Raw genomic sequence first — 20,620 nt, forward strand, 5'->3', positions numbered from 1 at the left:
CTGCTGTCACTATCTGCGCTTGAGTTCCATGTAAATAACCACGTAATACAAAACTGACAACAGTGTTTGTAAAATAACAGTAAAATAAACTACTTTGAAACTTTGAGCTTGAGATAGTTATAGGATAGTTAGTTGTTTACTGACAAGTTTTCCACTTTATAATCTGGTCTGAATTATTTTTAGTTTTCAATAAAGATCATTTAAAGAGCTAACTGTAACAACAAGATAAGATATTAACTGTTTTAACTTTTCTACTGAACCTCTTAGCAAATTATTCAAACTATCACTTTAAAGACATTTAAAACGGACCTCTTTAAAAAAATCGGGGGCTTCCATTTAAATCCTTGTTTCAAAAATCATTAACTTCTTCTCCTATTGGACCCACAGAATACATGAAAGTGTCATTTTTAGCATTTCAGTCAACCCTCACTTTATTCTCGCATCACAATAAACATTGAGCTATAACTGATAAATGCATAGCTCATTAAGTGTAGCCATAATTGGACCAGGACTGCGTGCTAACAGCAAGTAACAGCAAACTTGACATCTCAGTTATGTTTGGCCCTATTGTAGAGCATTTGAAGGCCCCCCAAGTCTCAAATCCATTTTTATTTTTGCTGTATTGACTTTTTCAGCTTCCAGCCAAAGACATAATGAAGGCTTCCTGCAGCTGCTGTGACCTGCTTCTGTACAGTATATGCAGACAAAACACAGCTGAAGGAAAAGACCATTGTTTATCAGTACATTTTGGCTTCCAGAGCGCACATTCCCTGCAAAGAAAATTGTCATTTTTGGAGCAAAATGGAAGCACAGACATGTATGATGACTGAGGTCTTAACCTGGAGCAATGCTTTTATCGCCGACTGTAAAAATAGCCGTGTCTGCGCGATTATGTTTATCTTCGTACGGCCGTGGTCATTAGTCCCGGAAATGGACCGTGGAGTTGTTGTTCGTTCATTAGTGCAGGTTTGTTCATTTCTGGTTAACGTCGCTGCCATGTTCCAGAGACAGCTGTCACCCAGGCATTAGCAGTCTGACGGCGTCCCCGCCGTGTCTGCCACGGATCTAAACTTTTATTTCCCAGGTCAGCAGTGTGACATTCAGTGAAGCTGAATGTTTCTTGACTCTACACAGCTCAATAATTAATAATCGCTCTCCCAGGTGAGCTCAAATTGGAGCGCGTTAAAGTTGTAGCGAAACTGCGGCGACCCTAAAGCCTTTCAAAGAACCCCTCCCTCACCTCACCTTGTCTTGTGGCTGCGCTTCTTTTCTCTCCTGCCGCCGTGCGGCCCTCAGCGCATGCATTAGAAGAAAAGTTATTTTGAGCTGTAAGAAATTCAAATTACCCCCCCATGCTAACTTTTCCAGAGCATCCAGACCTTTGAGACAGCCATCCTTAAAGCACAAGGGTCCGGGATAACAAACGGCATGTTTGAAGTGCTCCTTGGAGAGCGCACCAACACAGGCCCGCAATCACGACACTCCCAACACACACTGTTATACCCCACTTAGCTTTTCAGTGTGGACCATGGCTTAATTAAAGCAAAATGTATACTATATGTTTTTTAGCTGCAGCATGTTGTGTGTTTATATGATGGCGAGTGGAGCCTGCATGAATAAGTAGTGTAAATCCATGAATATTTATACTGTCAATATAATTAGCGATGTAGACTAATGGAGGCCATGTTTTGCACTTGAAGCCATGCCAGTTTTTTTTTTTTTGTGTGTGGTTGTTTATTTCCTGGCTTGTTGTCCCCACTGCAGCACTAAATAAAGAGCATGATTATTCCCAAAGCATTATGCATTTGCTAACTCTACCGTGCGGTCGTTCTACTTGTTGTTCTTGTCTAAACTGTTCTGGTTTGGTATATATTTATCTCGTAATAAATCCCTTTTTTGTGTATTGACAGTGCCGTCATTTGTTTCTAACCGAGTCATTGCCCTTGCCATTTGATAGAATTAATTGTCTGCTTAATACACCTTATTTTACACTTTGACTTGGCAGCAAATTAAAATAAAAGCTTTTAAATTGTTACCGATACTTATACATGTTTTCCCCTCCCCTTTTCTCTGTATGTGAGCAGTGTTTGTCCAGGCCAACAAGCTCCAGCAGCACATTTTCTCCGCCCACGGACAGGAGGATAAGATCTACGACTGCTCGCAGTGCCCGCAGAAGTTCTTCTTCCAGACAGAGTTACAGGTGAGCCTTTGGGATGGAGCAGTGAACGCAGCGCTCAGCGAGAGCACAGCCGCTAATTGCATGTGACAAATCCAACAAACACTAACCGCTGCTCACCGCTCTCTGGCTATCCCCTCCTTCCTGGCTGGGATGAGCAACTCAGAAGGAATTATTTCAGTCCGTTTCCAAAACTCATTTGTGATGTGCAGATCTGATTTGATTTGCTTATTAGACCAGCAGAGCACTAAAATATCTGGAATTAGAGGATTAGCGGAATGCTCATTTTTGAAGAGGTAATTACATGCAGTGCTGAGACAAAAACACAGTTGAGTCAATATGCCCGCATCTCCTCTCCTAATCGCAAAGGAGGCCTCGTGGCTAAATATGAGCTCCGTCCTCGGGGAGCCCATATCTGCCCTTCAACAAAGTTAGCAGTTGGACTTATGAACTTGCAACGTTAAGGAGATAATCCATTTTCTAGCAATCTTTTTGCTCTGGTCCTTGGAGGAGCTGGAAAAAATGAAACAGACCTTATTATATTATTTCACTGTGGTGGTGTTTTCCAGCAGCTCTGTTTTGTTTGGGGGATTCACAATCGTACACACGGCACTCGCCTCATATCAAGATCCTTTCCTGTTTTTCAAAACTGAATAGCCAAAATATGAGTTCTCTACAAGTGCAATGTTCAACCCTATCGTTAAAATTAAAGTTAATATGTCTTAAAAGGATGGGTCAGATCTCCTAAACTGGGGTAATGCACAAAAGGTTATGAACAATTAATATTTTACCTGTTGCAGGTAGCTCTTCAATTGGCTTCAGTTTAGAGAAACAGAGTACAGTAGTCCCTCATTTATCACAGGGGATCCGTACCTTGAAGCCTTGCGATAACTGAAAAACCGTGAAATAGGAATAGTAGTACAAGTAGTTATTAGTAGTTTATTTTATTATATATACATATAATATATATATATATATATACATCAATATATATATATATATATATATATAAAGGGGTTTTAAACCCTCCCCAGACTCTTGCAATATTCTAAACAATGTTTATAAACTCTATAAACACTCTAAAAGAGCACAGAATGTCATGATTTTCCTCTCTCTGCCTTATCTGCTCTTTGCCACCTGCACGCGTTCTTGGCCACACCCACCTTTACACTCTGCATGGAGAACAGTTGATCAGCTGCAGCAAGAAGTTTATCCTGCAGTATGGCCTGCACAAATGTGCAGCAGGTGCTAAATAATTTAAAATAATTTATTTTAAATAAAAAATTCATGCCGATTGTGCGGCTCATCCATCAATCAGCCAGTTGTGTGTCATGTTCAATCTCTTGAAAAACCGCAATAGAGCAAGTCCACGATAAACGAACCGCGAAGTAGCAAGGGGCTACTGTAAATTTAATCAGACTGATGAGCTAATAAATGAGGTCAAGACCGAAGTGGACTGTTTATGATGGAAAACTACTACAACCTCAAAGATTGCATAACAATTTATATGGATGCTAATTTATAAACCTTTGCACCATTGTCAGTTTCACAAGATGTAGGTATTTGTATTGCGTGCGGTGGTTTTGCATTTCCAAGTACCTTTGGCAGAAGCATAACATTTTGCTGAAATAACTATGTACAGTAAATTGACAGCAATGTTAATGTTTATAAAACAAAGTTTGCACAAACTGCTATGAATTTAGATTAGATTTGTTTTTTATGCAATCCTTGGATTAGCCATTAGTTTATCTATCAGGTCAAAATTAAACTTTATTTTTCCCGAACCGAAGCCAGTTAGGGATTATCTACAACAGGGGAGATATTTATTACTTATATCTTTTTCTTTTATCAAAAGAACTGAACTGCCCCTTCAATTTGATGAAATAAGCAAACAGCCTAATCCTCTTCTTTACATCTGCCTAAAACCTCAGATGTGCAGTTGTGTGTATTAGCAGGTAGCCAGAGGAAGCATCCATTGATCAGCAGTGATTTTCATATTGAAATTCAGGTTGTAAACACAGATGCGTTTGTCTGCCAGGAGGAAGGTGAATGTGATCATTATCTGCTGGTCATTCGAGCACCACTAGCATGAATAAAACAATTCCTAATCCACCAACATGCAGCTCCACTGCTAAGAAGATTATAGAAGAAGCCTCAGCAACAACCTCCGTATACAAACTACCAATGCAGATGCTTTTCATTTATATTAGCCCCCACCTTTTTTAGTGTCATGTTTTTATTTCTCATTGGTACAAGTGTTTTCTATATAGCAAGGGTTGCAGGAGGTACCTGTAAACAATCTCAAATAACCTGGGGATGTTTGCCTACTTCTTCTCTTTTTTTTCTTTATGTTTGACATTTTCTGGAATGAAGTGATCTCCTCCTCCCGGAGGTGATGTTTCATGCATGATTATATTGTTTTAGTGTGTGTGAAGAGACGAGCGCAGAACATGAAAGACCTATGGCACTGTGTTGTGAAACAGGGTGTTATGAAAGGAGAGCAAGAATGAGCTCGGGGGATAAGACAATCATTATCCTCAACCTGTTCCCTGCTCTATAGACAGTCCCATGTGAGTATATGATGGCGTGTTCTCGAGCACGTATGACACGCATATAGATGCATGTACTGTTATGTTATAATTGAAGTTACAGAGTATTTTTTTATCTCGTTTTTGCGCTTCAGTTTTTTAGTTTTACTAATGAACTTTCACAGCATTTCTTTCCATCTATGATGAAAACTTTACTGGTTGCTAGCTTGTTTTTTTATTATAGTTGTTTATTTGTACCATTTCCCAAACTTCACTCTTCAAGATGTCTACCTGACTCAGGGCACTCGTTTGTCAGTCTGTCTGAACAGGAACTGTCTTCCAGCAGAGATAGCGCCTTCTCTCTCTGCTTGGTCTTGAGTTTGGAGCTTTCTCCCCTCATTTCTTTGTGACTCTCTGGTCCACGCACTGCCTGCATGGGCTCCTCATCTCTCACAGTAGTCGGAGGGGTCAAAGGGCAAGAGCAAGCCGGGAGAGGAGAGCAGCAAGAGGGAGAGCTGCCACGGCAGGTAAAGAGAAGCGGGAAAGATATTTTATTAATTTGCTGCTGAGATCCTGAAACAGACCAAAGGCTGTGACAGGTATCCACCACATCCTCCTCCACCGCCTCCACCCCCGTGAACTCTACCCTGCGAGGGGCTAGCCAATTTTCGCCAGCCTGTCGAGATGGATGATGGGAGAGCATCCGTCTAATCAGCCCTCTCAGGACCCCCTGCCCAGCCGCCCCCCTCAGACCATCCAGATTGACTGACTCCTGGGCCTGCGTGCCCCAGAATCCAGGTTCCAGAGGAGAATAATCTCTCTTGCTCTCCTTCTCTTTTTCATCCATTTCTCTTCCCACTTTTTTGATTTTATTTTACTCGGACAAAAAAATTTGGAGTGAAATGCACAGAACACTGCTCCCCTTCAAACTCTCCAGACGACTCCCCTTTGCTGTCACACACCTGGCCTTTCCCTTCCCGCCACCCCATTAAAACATGGAGTAAAGTCTAGATATTTCATGAGGTGCTGATATGGAGGGCGACCGGGCAGGTGTTGCAGTCTCTTTCTGACCCTTGATTACTGCCCACACCAGGGGCGACTCCAGTATCACTGCAAAGTCTCCAACCAAATAAAACAGTAAACCTCATACTTTTATTGCAGCTGTCCCCTCACAGAAATGTCTCAAATATTTTTTGTCACTTATTCTTGGAAAAAAAAAAAAAGAACTTGCTTCTTACTGTGTGTCAGCTTCAGATATCACCGTGTTTCACACCGCACAAGGAACTGAGCCTAAGACAAGGGTGCCTGGCTGGATTAATTAGCCAGATTCATTAACTGATGGATGCACAGTATTAGCCACAGCTTTCATCTGACATTTCTCTAAGTGCAGCTCATTTATGTGTGTGTGTGTAAAGACGTTTATACACACAGGTTCAGCTCCAGTGTTGCTGTAACTACTGGAGGGTTGAAATCAGACGATTCTCTCCCAATGATTCCTCTGAAGACGAGACAATGAGACTGAAGTTATACAGCAGTGATGATGACATTTTATGCACCAAAACTCCCTTGTTCATTTTATGCTGACGTTTACCATATTTTTCGGCCTATAAATCGCAGTTTTTTTTGCATAATTTACATGCTCTGTGACTTATACACCGAAGCAACTTATTTTTGTTTTTCCCCATATTTATAAACCAATTTTTAGCTGAGATATGACCGTTTTCATTCATTCTGACTGAAAATATTGAACACTACAATTTTCAGCCACTAGATGGCACTCAAGTAATATGGCATGCCGTTGTGCAATGTAATAGGTAAAAGTGGCTATTAATGACACAGTTGCCTTGCCATAGCCTTCCACCTTCATTCATGCAGCAACCGTAAATCAGCTTCATTTTGCCGCGCCACCCCGGCAAAATGAAGCTGATTTGACCATTGAAGTGCATTTATTAAGAAAAAGCTCAACTGAGACGCACCTTTGCTATAATGTCGAGCAAACAAATAATTGTTTTTAGGTGGTTATTTTGTTAAATTTCGAAGAATTGCACAGCAAGTTGTCCCTCTGTACGTTCCTGTTTCCGTGAGTTCGCTTTTGAAATGCAGCTGATTTGACCATAAAGTTAAACTGAGACACACCTTTAACATAATTTCAAGCAAACAAATAATTGTTTTTAATTGTTAATCTTGTTAAATTCTTGTTAAAATCCTCCCGTGCACGCTCCCGCGGCTGCCATTTGGCAGCTAATTGATTTTTGGCACAACACCGGCCCACATTTCCAGGTTGTCACCAGTAATTCGTAATAGACGCAACTTATACGGCGAAGCGACATATTTATGGATTTTTCTACTTTATTAGATATATTTGGATTGATGCGACTTATAAGGCGGTGTGATGTGTACGGCGGAAAATACGGTAATTTATATTGTAATTCCTCATATCTTCAGTTTTCATTGCATTCTTGGAAGTGACACAAGATTACAAGTCGTGTTGAGTCTTGCTGTGATCGATATAGGACGGGAAGGATTTGGGTACCGTATGATTTCTCCTTTTTCTTAGACGCCCGCAGGACACGTACCTTAATTGGAGTGTCTTCTTAAAAAAAAAAAAAAAAAAACCTTCAAAGACAATCCAAAGCTCCCTGGCCTTAATGAGTGCTGAAAGTGACAAGAGCACATCTGCATCATGTTCTACTTCCCCTCACAAATGAGATTCTCCTCTCCCTGTGTGATAGCCATTATTGCCAAGCTGTGACCAATTCCACTGTTTTAATTAAGCATATTTATAGGCTTCACGGTCACCAGGTCAGCGTAAACAGCTATGTTTGTCATAATGTCTGTCCCATGCAGAAAACTGAGAAAAAAAGGGGAGAATGATGCTCTGAGAGAGTAGGAAGTAGAGAAAAACACCTACGAGAGTGCATCTTTTATGCGTTGTAATACAACAGATTACTTTTGCTGATTCTTCAAATGATGACTTCAAGAAATGACATTTTAGACGTCTCTCGCCTTTTTTTTTTCCAAAGGCATTCTTCAGCATAACGCAGGAGGCTTAATTCCCCAGAACCTTTTGTCTGTCTTACTTTTTTTATTAAATTTAAAGCATGCCCCCCGAAAATGCCCTAACTGCCCCGAGTCCCAAATGTGTCACACAAAAGCAAAGCTTCATGCATTCGTCCCCAAGTGGCTCTCAAACACCAAATTTCCTCTGAATGTCTTGATCTGCCAAGTGTGACAGCTCTTCACACATTTGAAAGTGGCAAATATATATTTATACTCCCTTTTATATGACAACTTGTTTTCTTCTTCATCACCTCGGGTTCTTAGAATTCTGGCACTGTTTTTAAAAAAGACGCACAACAAAATTAAACAACGGTGGAATATTGAAGGGAAAAAAAACAATAGAGATGGCTTGAGAGGCGCCATCGTTAATATTTAAACTCATTTATAATGACGTACAACTCTGTTCCCATACTGTAAATGGGCACAAATACACCCTTAGATCCCAAGTGATGTATCGCATTTGTTGTGTTCTAGTTTTGTAGGTGGATCAGAATTAGACAGCATGACAGACCTAATGATCCTGGGAGGATTTTCTCTTTCTAAGTGTGTGCGTATATCTGACTATGTTTGTGGGTTTACGTCTGTGTGCGTGCTCTATGTATTTGTCTTTGTCTCCATCTCTCTCAGGGTCTGATATGTGCATGCAAACACAATGTCTGGAGGGAGACATGACAAAAACTCCCAGAAGCCTTTGAGCTCTTTTTTGTTCTTCTTCTTCTTCTTTCCTCTGTTGTACCATTGGGGAAAGTTAAATCCAAACAAAGAGGAGATGCTTGGTGTACAGCGCTAGAATCCATCTTCCTCAAACGTGTCTATTTTACTTTTCTTAGTTGACTTTTTCAACAACTTTGATAAGCCCAATTTTTGGCGCTTTGCAGGAAACTCGCTGCCACTTTAATTTCCCCTCTGTAGCGAGTTGATTTTCAAAGCGAGTTGTCCAGTTAGCAAAATGTAACAGAGGGCAGAATACACATTAGGACAATTATTCCTCCTGGATCATGAGTGACATAAGCTCGTCAAATTTGGAAAATCACGTTGAATGGCGCTAGTTTTTCCTCCTCTGGTCCAGATCAGCTTTTGCCTTCTCGCAGAAGCGTGGAAACGCACACTTTAGCCCACAAACAAATCTCTGCGTTTCATATTGTGGTGCGTCTCCTGTAGAAGCAGTTGAAGGGCTGGGGCGCACTCTGTAATATCCCTATTCAAAGTCTGTCCCTGACTGAAGTGGTTAAATGTGAAAGTAATTGTGTTTTGTTTCTGGGACTGACACGAGGAACCCCACGGACCCCATCTCCCTCCCAGTGACAGGCAGAGATCCTCCCCCCTCGCTCTGTCTAATTAGAGGATGTAGCCCAGGGCTCGTGTCCCAGGAAGACCCATCCCCCCTCCCAAGATGGTTCCCCTAAGAAAGCCCTTAATTGGGTTCTTTAGTCATAGTCTTCATTTTGGCTGGAAAGGCATCTGTGTGTTGCTATCACCTCAGAATACAGTTTGTATCACTCTCTTGTGTTTTTTTTGTGTGTGTGTGTTGTTCTCCCGTGTTTTTCCTCCCCCCTTGCTGGCCTTCTCTCCATCTCTGCTCCTCTTTCCCTCTCCCCTTCTCCCACTCTCTCCTCACTTAATGAGGCCCCATAATAACACAGCAGTTGTGCAGTTGTTTTGCTACCTCAGTCAAACAGCGGGATCACTGCATCGTGTGTTTCTATTACCATTCACTTGTCTCCTTAGACAGGGTAATGAGTATCATTTGGAGGTACAAAGCGCCGGCCCACAAAAAACGGTGGTCTGTCATCTCTGGTTACACCGTAGAAAGCTTTTGCTTGGATTGGTGAGATGTCTAATAAAAGTATTGCAAACATCACCGGCTCGTGATGTCAGTGTGAATATGTGGTATACAGTGGAATCCATTGCTGCCGTCGTCTCCTTCCTCGCTTTGTGCTGCTACAGTTTGACCATGGCTCCCTGGGCACCGCACTTCAAACAAGACTGTCTGTTACCAAGGAGACCGGGTTGATTGTTGTACAACAGTATTTTGGGTCAGCCCTCCCCATGGCCTGATAAGTGATGACTGTGGAGAATGCCAACCGCTGGTTTACTTATTTATTTATTTATTGGATGGTGTTATTCATTGGCCAAACCGGGTGGTGGTAAGCCTGGCCTGAGGTCAAAGCAGGGAAGGATTACTCCCTCAGTGGACTGGTCAGCTGTGGGGAAAACACTAATGGAACAAAACTGGACCAAGTTCAACACACCAATAAAGATTGAGACAGACGTGCTCCTGTCTTTGCACTGAGGTGTCCGTTTTCCTTTCAGTGATGACAGAAACATAAATAAGCCTAAATTTTAAATGATTTTCTTTCCTTAAAACTTGGGATACATGATATTATCGGCATGGTATCGGCCGATAGTAGCGATAAAGTTAAATATCTGACATTGGCCATTCCATCAAAATAACTCACAGATATGAAAGGCGCTGTTTATATATATATATATATATATACCGTATATAAAATATATGTATATGAAAGGCACTGTTTTTGTATAACAACTCAGTGACAAGGATGCCTGCAGCACCATCACAATATTATGACATCACGTGCGCCGTTGAGTTTAGATTTGTGAAAATTTACAAATTTGCGCTGTTCGAGTGTTGTCATTGTGTTAGAGAAAGTAAATATCTTGAATAAATTTGACATTAAACATAATCCAAGTTGAAATCATCATTTTCAGCCACCTTTTCGGCATCTGCATTTGGTAGCACACCAAATTGACAAAGACCATGCAGAATAATGTAGTATTTTAATTCCACAGCAGAGAAAACTATGTAGTCTCTGTAAGTAGCTCTATGAAAAAAAATATATCGGTATTGGTATCGGTTATCGGCCAAAAAAGTTTTAACATATCGGCATATTGGATATCGGCAAAAAAATTCAATATCATGCATCTCTACTTAAAACCAACCTCCTGTATACACCCCAAGACTAAAAGAACCCAGGTAGTTTGTTTTAGTAACATTTTGCAACATTCTCTTGTGCCTTAATTAAAAACTGGAGTGATGACTAAAAATGTGCACAGGTCTCAGTGGTTTTGTGCACACTCCCCATGCTCCAGCGGCTGCTACGTACACTAAGTTCATGTCAGCCATGCACAGCTTTTAATCAGCGCCTAAAGGGGGGTGTTTACACTTTCGACTGATCTTCACATTTTTAATCAGAGATAAGCAGGAGGACATTGCTTTGAGATTGAAATAAGAGAACTCCTCTAATGAAAAGGTTTCTTAAAGAAGGGATCTTTATTGTAGATAAAATGTTATTTTTGCTTAGTTGCTGCAATATAAATAAATATTGTTACAAATGCAAAATGTATTTTTAATTAGTTGTACTTTAAATGTAAAGCCGTTTTTCAAGCACTGTTTGCATTTATTTATCAAACTAAGCAGAAATATAGGTTATCATCTTTTTGTTTTTGTCTTAGTAACCTTCCTAAAAGAAATTATATGAGCATACTTGCAAAGAGTGTGCAGAAAATAATTATGATTAGAATGCAGAGGTTTAAAAATAGATTCCCTACAATGTAAGGTCTTCATAATGGGACACATTGGAATCAATCCGCTGGCCAGCTCTTCTCTTGTGTAAACTGCTTTATTTGTTCAAGAAACCATGAAAAGGCCATGGCTTAAAAAGTCATTATTGCTCCGTCAGGTCTACAACCACTCAATAAAGCCTGGCTTTAATGTTACAGGCTGGATAACACCAGGCATAGAAGGTGCAGACACGATGCACTTAGCATGTGCTCAGCAGGTATTACCTTTCTGCTAATCAAACTTTGTTAACGTTGCAATTAAGCTTTACTTGTTCTCTGTGATGTTGGACAATTGGAAGATGTTCCTTAATATGATGAAAGAGAGGCTGGGTCTAAGAGTCCACTGCACTGCAGAGCTGATGCAAGAGATGCACCTCTGTTACCTCACTGGAGACCGGGTGCTATCGATGGAGACCAAAGCAATTGGGAACGACATAAAAAATGATTAGTTAATAAATCAGCTCCCTAGCCGACGCTCTTCTATGGTTTCTGCTCCTTCTCAATCTTTCCCTGTTTTTTCATCCACCCTCTCCGCCTTTCTGCAGCAGCATTAAATTCCTAAGACGTGTTGCACCTGTTTGCATGGGTACACTAGACCCCTGCCGGGTGTTCTCCCTCCTCTTCCACTACCCCTGAGGGCGCTGCAGTAGGGTGATGTAATCAGATGAAAGTGGTGGTTTAACAGTGGCACAGAACCGGAGAGAGGAGAGGAAGGGGTGCTCACTCTGTGCCTCTGCAGCCAGTCTTTAAAAGAGAGTAGTGGGTGCACACTATTGATCAGCACAAAATTTAATTTAGTGTGGAATCGAGTGCTATGCTTTACCTGAACACCGCTGCTAACAGGGCCCTGCAGCAGGCCCGTGCGACCAGCAGGTGGTTGAAAGGATCGAGCAGGAGATTAAGGGTTGGCTATAAGGGAGGGAAATGGATGATGAAGGGAACAGTAGAGTTTCAGGGGGAATAAAATTGCAGTTAGGATGAGAGCTAAAATGCTTAATGGAGGGCATCTAATCCTAAATTGTAGTGATTCTATGGTGACACCATTAGTGGCATGCTCTTTACAGGTGCACTGGACATTTTTGGTCATTTTCCTGCAAAAGGTGAGAGCAAGTTGTGTGTTTTATATCTAATTTGTGGCTGCAAACTCTGTAGGTATTTTAAGCATCAAACGCTTGTAACTTGATGAACCTGAAAAGGAGGAAGATTGGAAAATGAATTTCCGCCCTTCCATCCTTCCACCGTCTGTACACAGAACAGTTTATAGCTACTCTGCAGAGTTCAGTATCCACAGAGATAAAGGTATCAGTTTCATTTTCTTTTAAGTTTTTTTTTTCCTCCTCCCCTTTTCCCTCTATTTCCCTTTAGTCTGCATGGCTGCCACAGCCACTGAAGTCGTTTAACACCGTCCTTGAGAAAGCCCTCAGTGTAAAAACTCCTGGCATGTTTAAGGAAAAAAGGTAGAATGCAGTGTATGTCAGGCAGAGCTGGGACATTCAGAGGGGGGAGCCATTCCCTAGAGGGGTTATTTTCCCCTCTAATAGCTGTTACGAGCCCTACATTATATCCAAGGAGCTACATTCCTTTGGGGTCCAGACATACGTGCGCACACACACCTAGATGCACTGGCACACTTACACAAAGGCATGCACACTCAGTTGAGCACAAATTTTCTTTCTGTGTTTTTCTCTTTTACACACGCACACACACACACACACACATGCTCACTCAGTTCTAGCCGCTTTGCTCTCCCCCCCCCCCCCCCCCGTGTCAATATCCTGCCATTTGAAGTCACGTACTGCAGGGGCTTCTGGGAGTCGCTGAGGAGCCAGGCTGACGGGTAATGGGCCGCATTCATTAATAAGGTTGCCGTGCTCCTGTCCCTTCTCTGCAACGCCAAGGATGTCTTCACCGAAGAGGGGTGGGCTGGGGGAGTGTGAGGAGGGGGACGAAGTGAGGTGAGGAGAGAGAGCATCCCGTGGGGAGTCTCCTCCCAGACTCACTTAAAGGAGCTTTATTTCAGCAGGAAAGAGGAGAGGGAAGCAGCGGAGCTGTCCGGAGCTAGCTCTTTAAAAAAAAAAAAATAAGGGAGAGAGGGGCCAAGTCGAGGCCCAGTAACCCACGCAGGGGTCACAATCCTGCTCCCCGTCAAACAGCTTATTACCCCACCTGTCGGAAAGTAATCGCCCTAGCTGAAAGGAAAGCTGCCAAGGTGTTTAAATGCTTTGTATGGAAGCAGCTGAAAGGGTAAAAAGAGAAGGAACGGGTGTAGGAGGAGGGAGGGGAGGCTAATGGTTGTCTCAGTACTGCCGGAGGAAGTCTGCACCAACAGGACTGAAGGTGACTGCTTTGGTAGACCTCACTGAGGTGGCAGAAATCACTTTGAATGCCTATTTAGGACAGGCATGTTTAACAGTAACTAAACTAAATGCCATTATTCATGCCTCAAATTCTGTTTTCCTGAATGTGTGTGTATTTGTGCGTGCATGACGATGACTCGGTGACAGGTGTGTCTAGTCCGTGCCAGTTTAGAGAGTCCAAGCCCGTGTTTTAAACAGAGCGCAGCAAGTGGGGCATGTAGTTTGCATTAAAGGGATTAGCAGTCACTTCAAAAGATGACCTGGATTCAGCCCACCAGGGACACCAGTTACACACCCCCTGGTCCACACTCCCTTTAAAGAACCTGGCACAGCTGCCCCCGCTACAACCCTTTCACTCTGTGTGTGTGCCCGCATATATCTGGGAGAAACAACACAACAGAGTTATGTTGTCATCTTGTTATCCCGTCATGGTGAATTGCGTGCTGTTACATACTCATGGAGGTGCAGAGGATCAGATCATCAGTGGCCTCACCCCCACCTGAGGTGTTTCTCGTGCAGCACATTTAATAAATGAGCACCGGACAAACTGGTCTCCAGCGATGATATTCCGTCAGGTGTTTTGGTACCTTGTTATGTATTTTGTTGCCATGGATACAGCCTTTGATTGGGAGGCAGGATTTCTGAGCGATGGGATGTTATCCGTCAGCGGTCTTGAGTGTTTGTGTTAGACCAGGACTTAAATACATTTAATCCCAAAGCCAAATGCTATCGATCCACACACACACACACACACACTGATTTGACTCCTGAGTGGATTGATTGAATCTGGATAATGAAAGTCTAATGATGATGATGTTCAAATGTCAACACGATCCAAAGATAGCGCTTGTCAATCATAACATTTTAAATGAGTGAAAGGATTGAGGAAAGTATTGGGGCTTTGAGTAAAAAAAGTAAACGTGTAATGAAATGAAAGTCTTATTCCGTGTAATCATATTCCCCCCCGTTTCTTTCTTTTGTGTGTGTGTTTTTGCAGAACCACACGTTGACTCAGCACAGCAGCTAACGTGGCAGAGCTCAGCGCCGTGGCCGAAAACAAGGATGGCGACGCACGGAATAATGCCTGACCGCCAATTACTGTCAGCGCGTTTTTTTTTCTCCCACTGACTGTCGTGTACTGAAGTTTTGATTCAGTGGCACCACAAGAAACCCATCTACAAAAAGAAATTTTAAAAAAGAAAGAACGAAGGAAGGAAGGGAAGAACAAACCTAAAAGAAATCTCTTTGTTCTTTACCAACCATTATGTCAAGTTAAAGAACATTTGTTTGTACATAGACTTCATCGTGTGTTGCTTAACCACAGGTATATTGCAATCTTATACAGTATTTGCCAATGTACAGTTCAAAATGTTTGTCCAAACAAAAAAAGAAGAGTAAAAGAAGAAAATATCAATGAAATTGTCAAACAAAACGGGTCCTAACCCGGTGTGTAAAGGAAAAATGGGGTGCCACTGACAGCAGAGGAATCTGTGGGAACTGGCAAGTGTTGTCAGAGGACTCTTTTTATCAGTGGCACGCCTGCTGCGCAGTAAGTCACTCTGTATCCAGACGTGGTCAATCATTATGGTTAAGAGAAGCTTGATTCACCAGCATAGGCAGAAAGCTTGTCTGTGTGTGTATCGTACAGTGATCCGGCTGCCAGACCGGCTGTGAGCGACGGCGTAACAAATCTGCACTGCCTGTGCTGGAGTTCATGTTGAAAACTTTAAAAATTAAAATAAATATAAAACAACACAGAGGCGGGAGGGGGAAAAATAAGCAGGACACAGGACAGGATGCTGATATATGCAAATGCAGTGACACAGATTTGGATAAGGCTAGTTCATGTGGTTGGCTCGTGAACAGAGGCGTGACGCTCCCATGTGGCTCTCAGAGCATGGGGAACTCTCCAGCCCTCCGGTTCAACCTATACATTTCTTTTATTAATGTTTACTGCTTGTTGAAGCCAGAAGATTACTGGAATTTTCTCTTTATTTTAGTTCTATCTGTAAGGTTTTGTTTCCTTCAGAATGAGGCAGTAAATATATTTGAATTTGGGGCATGAAGACTGAATATTCAGTCTGTCCCGGGGATGCATTTAGTTACAAAACTCCGTCCCCGGCTCTCCTGGAGAGTGCCCATCACATTACGCCTCTTTTCTTTTCCTATTTTTTTCTCTTATGACCCACTGTTCAAGCTGGAAGCCACTGTGGCATCATACGAAATCTTTAAACCGTTCTGTTATGTATAAACGTTTTGCATTCATTGAACCTGAGATGCACTTTTGTATGAAACTTTAATGTTTTGACATTTTGACCGAAAATTGTTCGTACACAGTTTACAGGAAAAATCACCATCTCCTGCAGCGAAACGAAAGTTATCTCCAATCTTATTCAAATGTATTGTACAAATATAGAGTTCTGTATTTGGCAGACCTCGGTTTTTTTTTTGGTTTTTTTGTGTTGCACATGTGATGAAAATATTAAAAACTGTATGAGGAAATGACCTGTGTGTGTGCGTGTCTGTGTGTGAAAACACAATTAACTCTTCAGACGAGCGAGCGCCTATAACAAGCATAAACACGATTATCATAAAAACTTACAATGCTTTTTTTTTTATTGTATCAAATTGGATCCTATTTGTCCTCACTCCCTCGTGGCACTTGCTAACGAACATCTGAGCATCTTAAGGGAGGTCTTTGTTATTAATGACTCCATTACCCATCACCCTGTGCGGTCCCATTCTACACACCCATGCGCCAGGCCTATTTAGGGAGCCTCCAGCACTCCGGGGGAGTAGGGAAAAGATTCCTCTGCCTTTGCCGAATGGGACATTAGCATCTGTCTGTCTGTGAAAATGATTCATCAGTGGTGACACGCAAGCAGCCCAACATTTGTTGAAGCTTTCGGTTGTGTTTTCCAGAAGCTCTGCTGTGCAGCTCATATCTGTGTAACTACTCTGACTAACAAGACACAACATTAATGCTTCATCTTAAGTACACAGCGGGTTCTGCATCTGCTGACTGAACAATAAGAGGAATACATTCCGATCGAGTGTATTAATACTAGAGGCGGTGCCTAAAGGAACAATTTCACTCGTGATATAGTCACTGTGAGCCTGATTTGCAAAATACAACCAAATTAGATCAAATAAAAATACAAGAAAATCTTGTAAAATACTTTAATAGAAGCTACGCTTCACAAAATGAATATTTTTTGGGAAAAAACATGATAGGAATTTTATACAATCACAGAAACAGCATGTGTTTGTTTTGTTTTTAGTTTTGTTTGTGTGTGTGTGTGGGGGGGGGGGGGGGGTTTAATTTATCATTGAGATTTTTACAAAAGTCTTTTTTTTTTTCTTTATTTGATTTCGAACAGTTAAAATTTCAACAAAACAAAAAACATAAATAAATACGTAAATATTTCCACCAAAATATTCTGTAAACAAAACAAAAATGTTCTAAAAGGGCACAGGAAGAAGCAAAGGCTTGTCCAGTCCTGTCCCTAAGTTTACACACAAATTCTGAATCAAACTGGTGATTCAATATATACATAAATACATAAAAACCCATACATGCACAGTACACATGCAGACATGCATGCATACATCAGTATACCTGCAGAAACAAATTTACTCTCATTTCACCTACAGATCAAATTTTAATATGTACGGATTAACACGGTTCATTATGTTTCATGAACCCATGCATAATTTTTTATTATTACTGGGGTTCAACATATTTTGTGGTGCTTTGGCCTCTTTTTAATATTTATTTCATTCTTTATTTACTTATTTATTAAATACAAGTGGAGATTTTAGCCTCTTTTTGGGGGGTGCTCAAGCACCCCTAAATTTTAACTCAGGACCCCTAAAGTAGTTTTTTTTTTTTTTTTGGCTGTGCTGGGTTTGGGTTCAGTTTATTGCATTTATTCAATGCAACAAAATAATCAAATTTTAAAGGTAACAGATCATTGTAATACTTGGTTTGTTTACATAATTAATTGCTGGATGTCCGGCCCCTGAGCTGCTGGTTTTCAGAAACTGTGCCCCCCTGGGCAGTTTAGTTGAATAGCCCTGCTTTAGAGGGTTGAATACAGTTTATTACATTTACAAAACTTAACAGAGTCTGGAAAAATGTAAAATAAAAAGTAAAATATGATAAATCCCTGCAGCCAACCTCATGAACAGCTGAATACAACAGTGATAAACAGGAAGTTCCACGTGTTCATCTGTACGAAGGTAACTGCAAGTAAATCCTCCATTTTCTGTCATAATTACAATGTATGCTTAATGGTTAAATTAAAGGTTAAACTTAATTGCTTAAAGCTAGTTGTGCTTTTATTTATGTGTTTTGTATGTAGATATGTTGCATAAATGTGGTCTTTGTTTGTTATGATCAGTTAATACTGAACTGATTTTGTACAAAGTGTTTATTAGGTTGTGTAATGTAAAGCAGAGCGCTACATCTGTAGCATCTTAGCTAGCGTGTCTGTATTGCATGCCGCTAGCTTAGCGCTACTTCTTGTTGTGCCGAGCTCTCGAAAATAATTATTGAATCAAGTGTTTACTTGAAGGTAAACATAGATGTTTAACAACCCATTACAATACAGCAGAATGCAGGAAATGGCATCTAATTTATTTAACCCCCCCCCCAACATTATTAATGCTTCTGATGCCAATGGCCACCCCCTTGTCCAAGCCAAGAGTCTTTGTCAGCACTGGGGGCTAAACACCCCTAAAAGACCAGTGCTAGAATCGCCCCTGGTAAATACCATAAAAACAGGGTTTTTTTTATATATAATTATGGCCCACTGATGAAGAGATTGTGTTAGTGTATTTTTCTGTTGTGTTAGCAAAATTTCTCATGAATCACTGGACAGATTTTAATAAAACTGTCAGAAAATAATCATCCTATTGAATTATACAACTGATTAACTTTAGTAGCCAGCCCATCTCAAGATGGCCGTCACAGTCAACTACAGTAAAAGAAAACATAAACTTGATACAATTAATTTTACAGAACTTGAGTTAAAACATGTCGTATCTCTCACACCACATTCTTTTAACTGATTCTTTTTGTGCAAGAGCTTTAAAATTTAACATTATCTGCAGGTGTCAGTCCTGTTTGTCTGTTAGCGTAATATCTACCACAAATTACTGAATTAATTTTGCTGAACTGTATCATGGGGTGTACTATGATCTATACCTGAATAACATTTGGAGTCAACCAAATTCAAGATGGCAGCAAAGCAATTTTAACAAACTCAAAAAAAAAAGTGTTAGAACTTTCATTGTTTTCATTCATTCAACCTTTATTTAGACAAGTTGATCCCATTGAGCCTCGAGGACTCATTTACAAGAGAGACCTGATTTCAACAACGAATGATGACAACAGTGGACAACAACAGACAACAATAGACAGTTATAAAAAGGCATACAGATGGGTTTTTTTTTATACAAATAAGATGGCAAAAAAAAGTAACAAAAAACAGCTAGATTATAAGGCTAATGTAGAAAACTAAAAACAGGAACATGTCTGCGTTGGTCCTTTTACAGCTATTGAGCTAAAACTCGGTGTGGCAGAAGCTGAGATTTATACTTTAAGTGCTATTTAATCACATAAAGTCTTTGTTCAAAACTTTGCCATTAGCAATAAGAGCTTGTTATTAAGATATTTTTATGAACCACCTGATGAATTTTAATGAAACTTTAGAAAGCAAATAGATGTAGCTCTAAAACTGATTTACGTAAGAAATCAACCCAATTCATGATGGCCGCCACCGCTAATTCACCTTAGCCTGCATTAAAAATGGCTATAGCTCAGTAAATTAAACAGATATTGAGCCAAGATTTGGTGGCTGACGTATCATGCAGGGCATTTCAATATTGCATAAGATTACACATGAATATTTGACCAAAATACAGTAAATCCCTTCACATCTGATGATCTTAGTCCTAATCTCTGGCAGGAAACGCAAATAACTTCAACTTGTCTAATGGTTTTGTCACCCAGATAGTCCATAAAAACGTGTAATGTGTATATTGTTGGTCAATGATACATATTTTTTTTATACTGAGGACTGGACGCATGTTGAAGAATATAATATTTGCTTAATAAAGACGCAGCCCCTCATCGCGCTCAGAACTGGTACATCCCAACATTAACTGTCACACCAAATGCAAGCTGGGCATCCATTAAGCAACTTTGCAAGCCTCTCTCTGTGCCAGACACTTTTAATAAGCTTCAAGGGCATTTTGAACAGATCCAGAACTTTGCTTTGCCAGAGATGGACTGGCCCACATCATCCATTACATTAAATTGGGTGGTGGCCTCCAGCTCATATTTATGATTTAATTAAATTCACTTGTGAGGCGTATCAGAACCACTGCGGCCCCACTTTTAACGCCAGCCTAAGCAGCACAACGCGCACACGCGGAGACATACATTAGTGCATGCACAAGCGCTGGGTTTCTGACACTCGCCCAAGTGTGAGACTTTGTGGGCGCTTTGGAGGGGCGTTCTCTGGGGCTCATTTAAAGCAATATAATTACACAGCTCCCAAGTATATTCCATCAGAAAGTAGCAGAATGGATGGCTTGTTCAGAGCTAACTTAGGCTGGCTGATCCTCAGCGGTGCTGTCGCACAGAACATAACCTTAATGCAAGTGGCTCTTAATGTTGCTGAGAGCCTGGGCGATCCTTAGTGAAGCTGGGCAGAGGGTCCAGATGTTTGAGAGCAGCTGAAATTGCATTGTTTGTATCTGAGATGTGAGCGGAATGGCATTTTGCTTTTCACCACCACACATCCACAATCCTCGGGAGGACAAAAGAGCAGCCAGTGTTAAGACTTTATTAAAGAAATATGAGATCTGAAGCTGTGCAGTAAGTTGCTGTCCTGGAAGGTAAAAGATGT

The 20,620-nt window shown here is 41.0% G+C and overlaps 1 protein-coding gene across 2 annotated transcripts in view; it reads left to right on the plus strand.

Annotated features, from left to right (window-relative positions):
- The window catches only part of znf521 (zinc finger protein 521), a 103,062-nt gene extending 86,996 nt beyond the window's left edge, over positions 1-16,066 (plus strand). For both annotated transcript variants that reach the window (XM_037682203.1, XM_037682202.1), the window contains 2 exons: positions 2,085-2,200; positions 14,701-16,066. In XM_037682203.1, the coding sequence (XP_037538131.1) occupies positions 2,085-2,200; positions 14,701-14,730 (146 nt within the window). In that variant the 3' untranslated portion in view covers positions 14,731-16,066. The remainder of the gene's footprint in view (positions 1-2,084; positions 2,201-14,700) is intronic.
- Positions 16,067-20,620: the final 4,554 nt, after the last annotated feature.

The sequence above is a fragment of the Nematolebias whitei genome, chromosome 9, assembly GCF_014905685.2.
Source record: "Nematolebias whitei isolate Nwh7 chromosome 9, NemWhi1, whole genome shotgun sequence".
In the NCBI taxonomy this organism is placed as follows: Eukaryota; Metazoa; Chordata; class Actinopteri; order Cyprinodontiformes; family Rivulidae; genus Nematolebias; species Nematolebias whitei.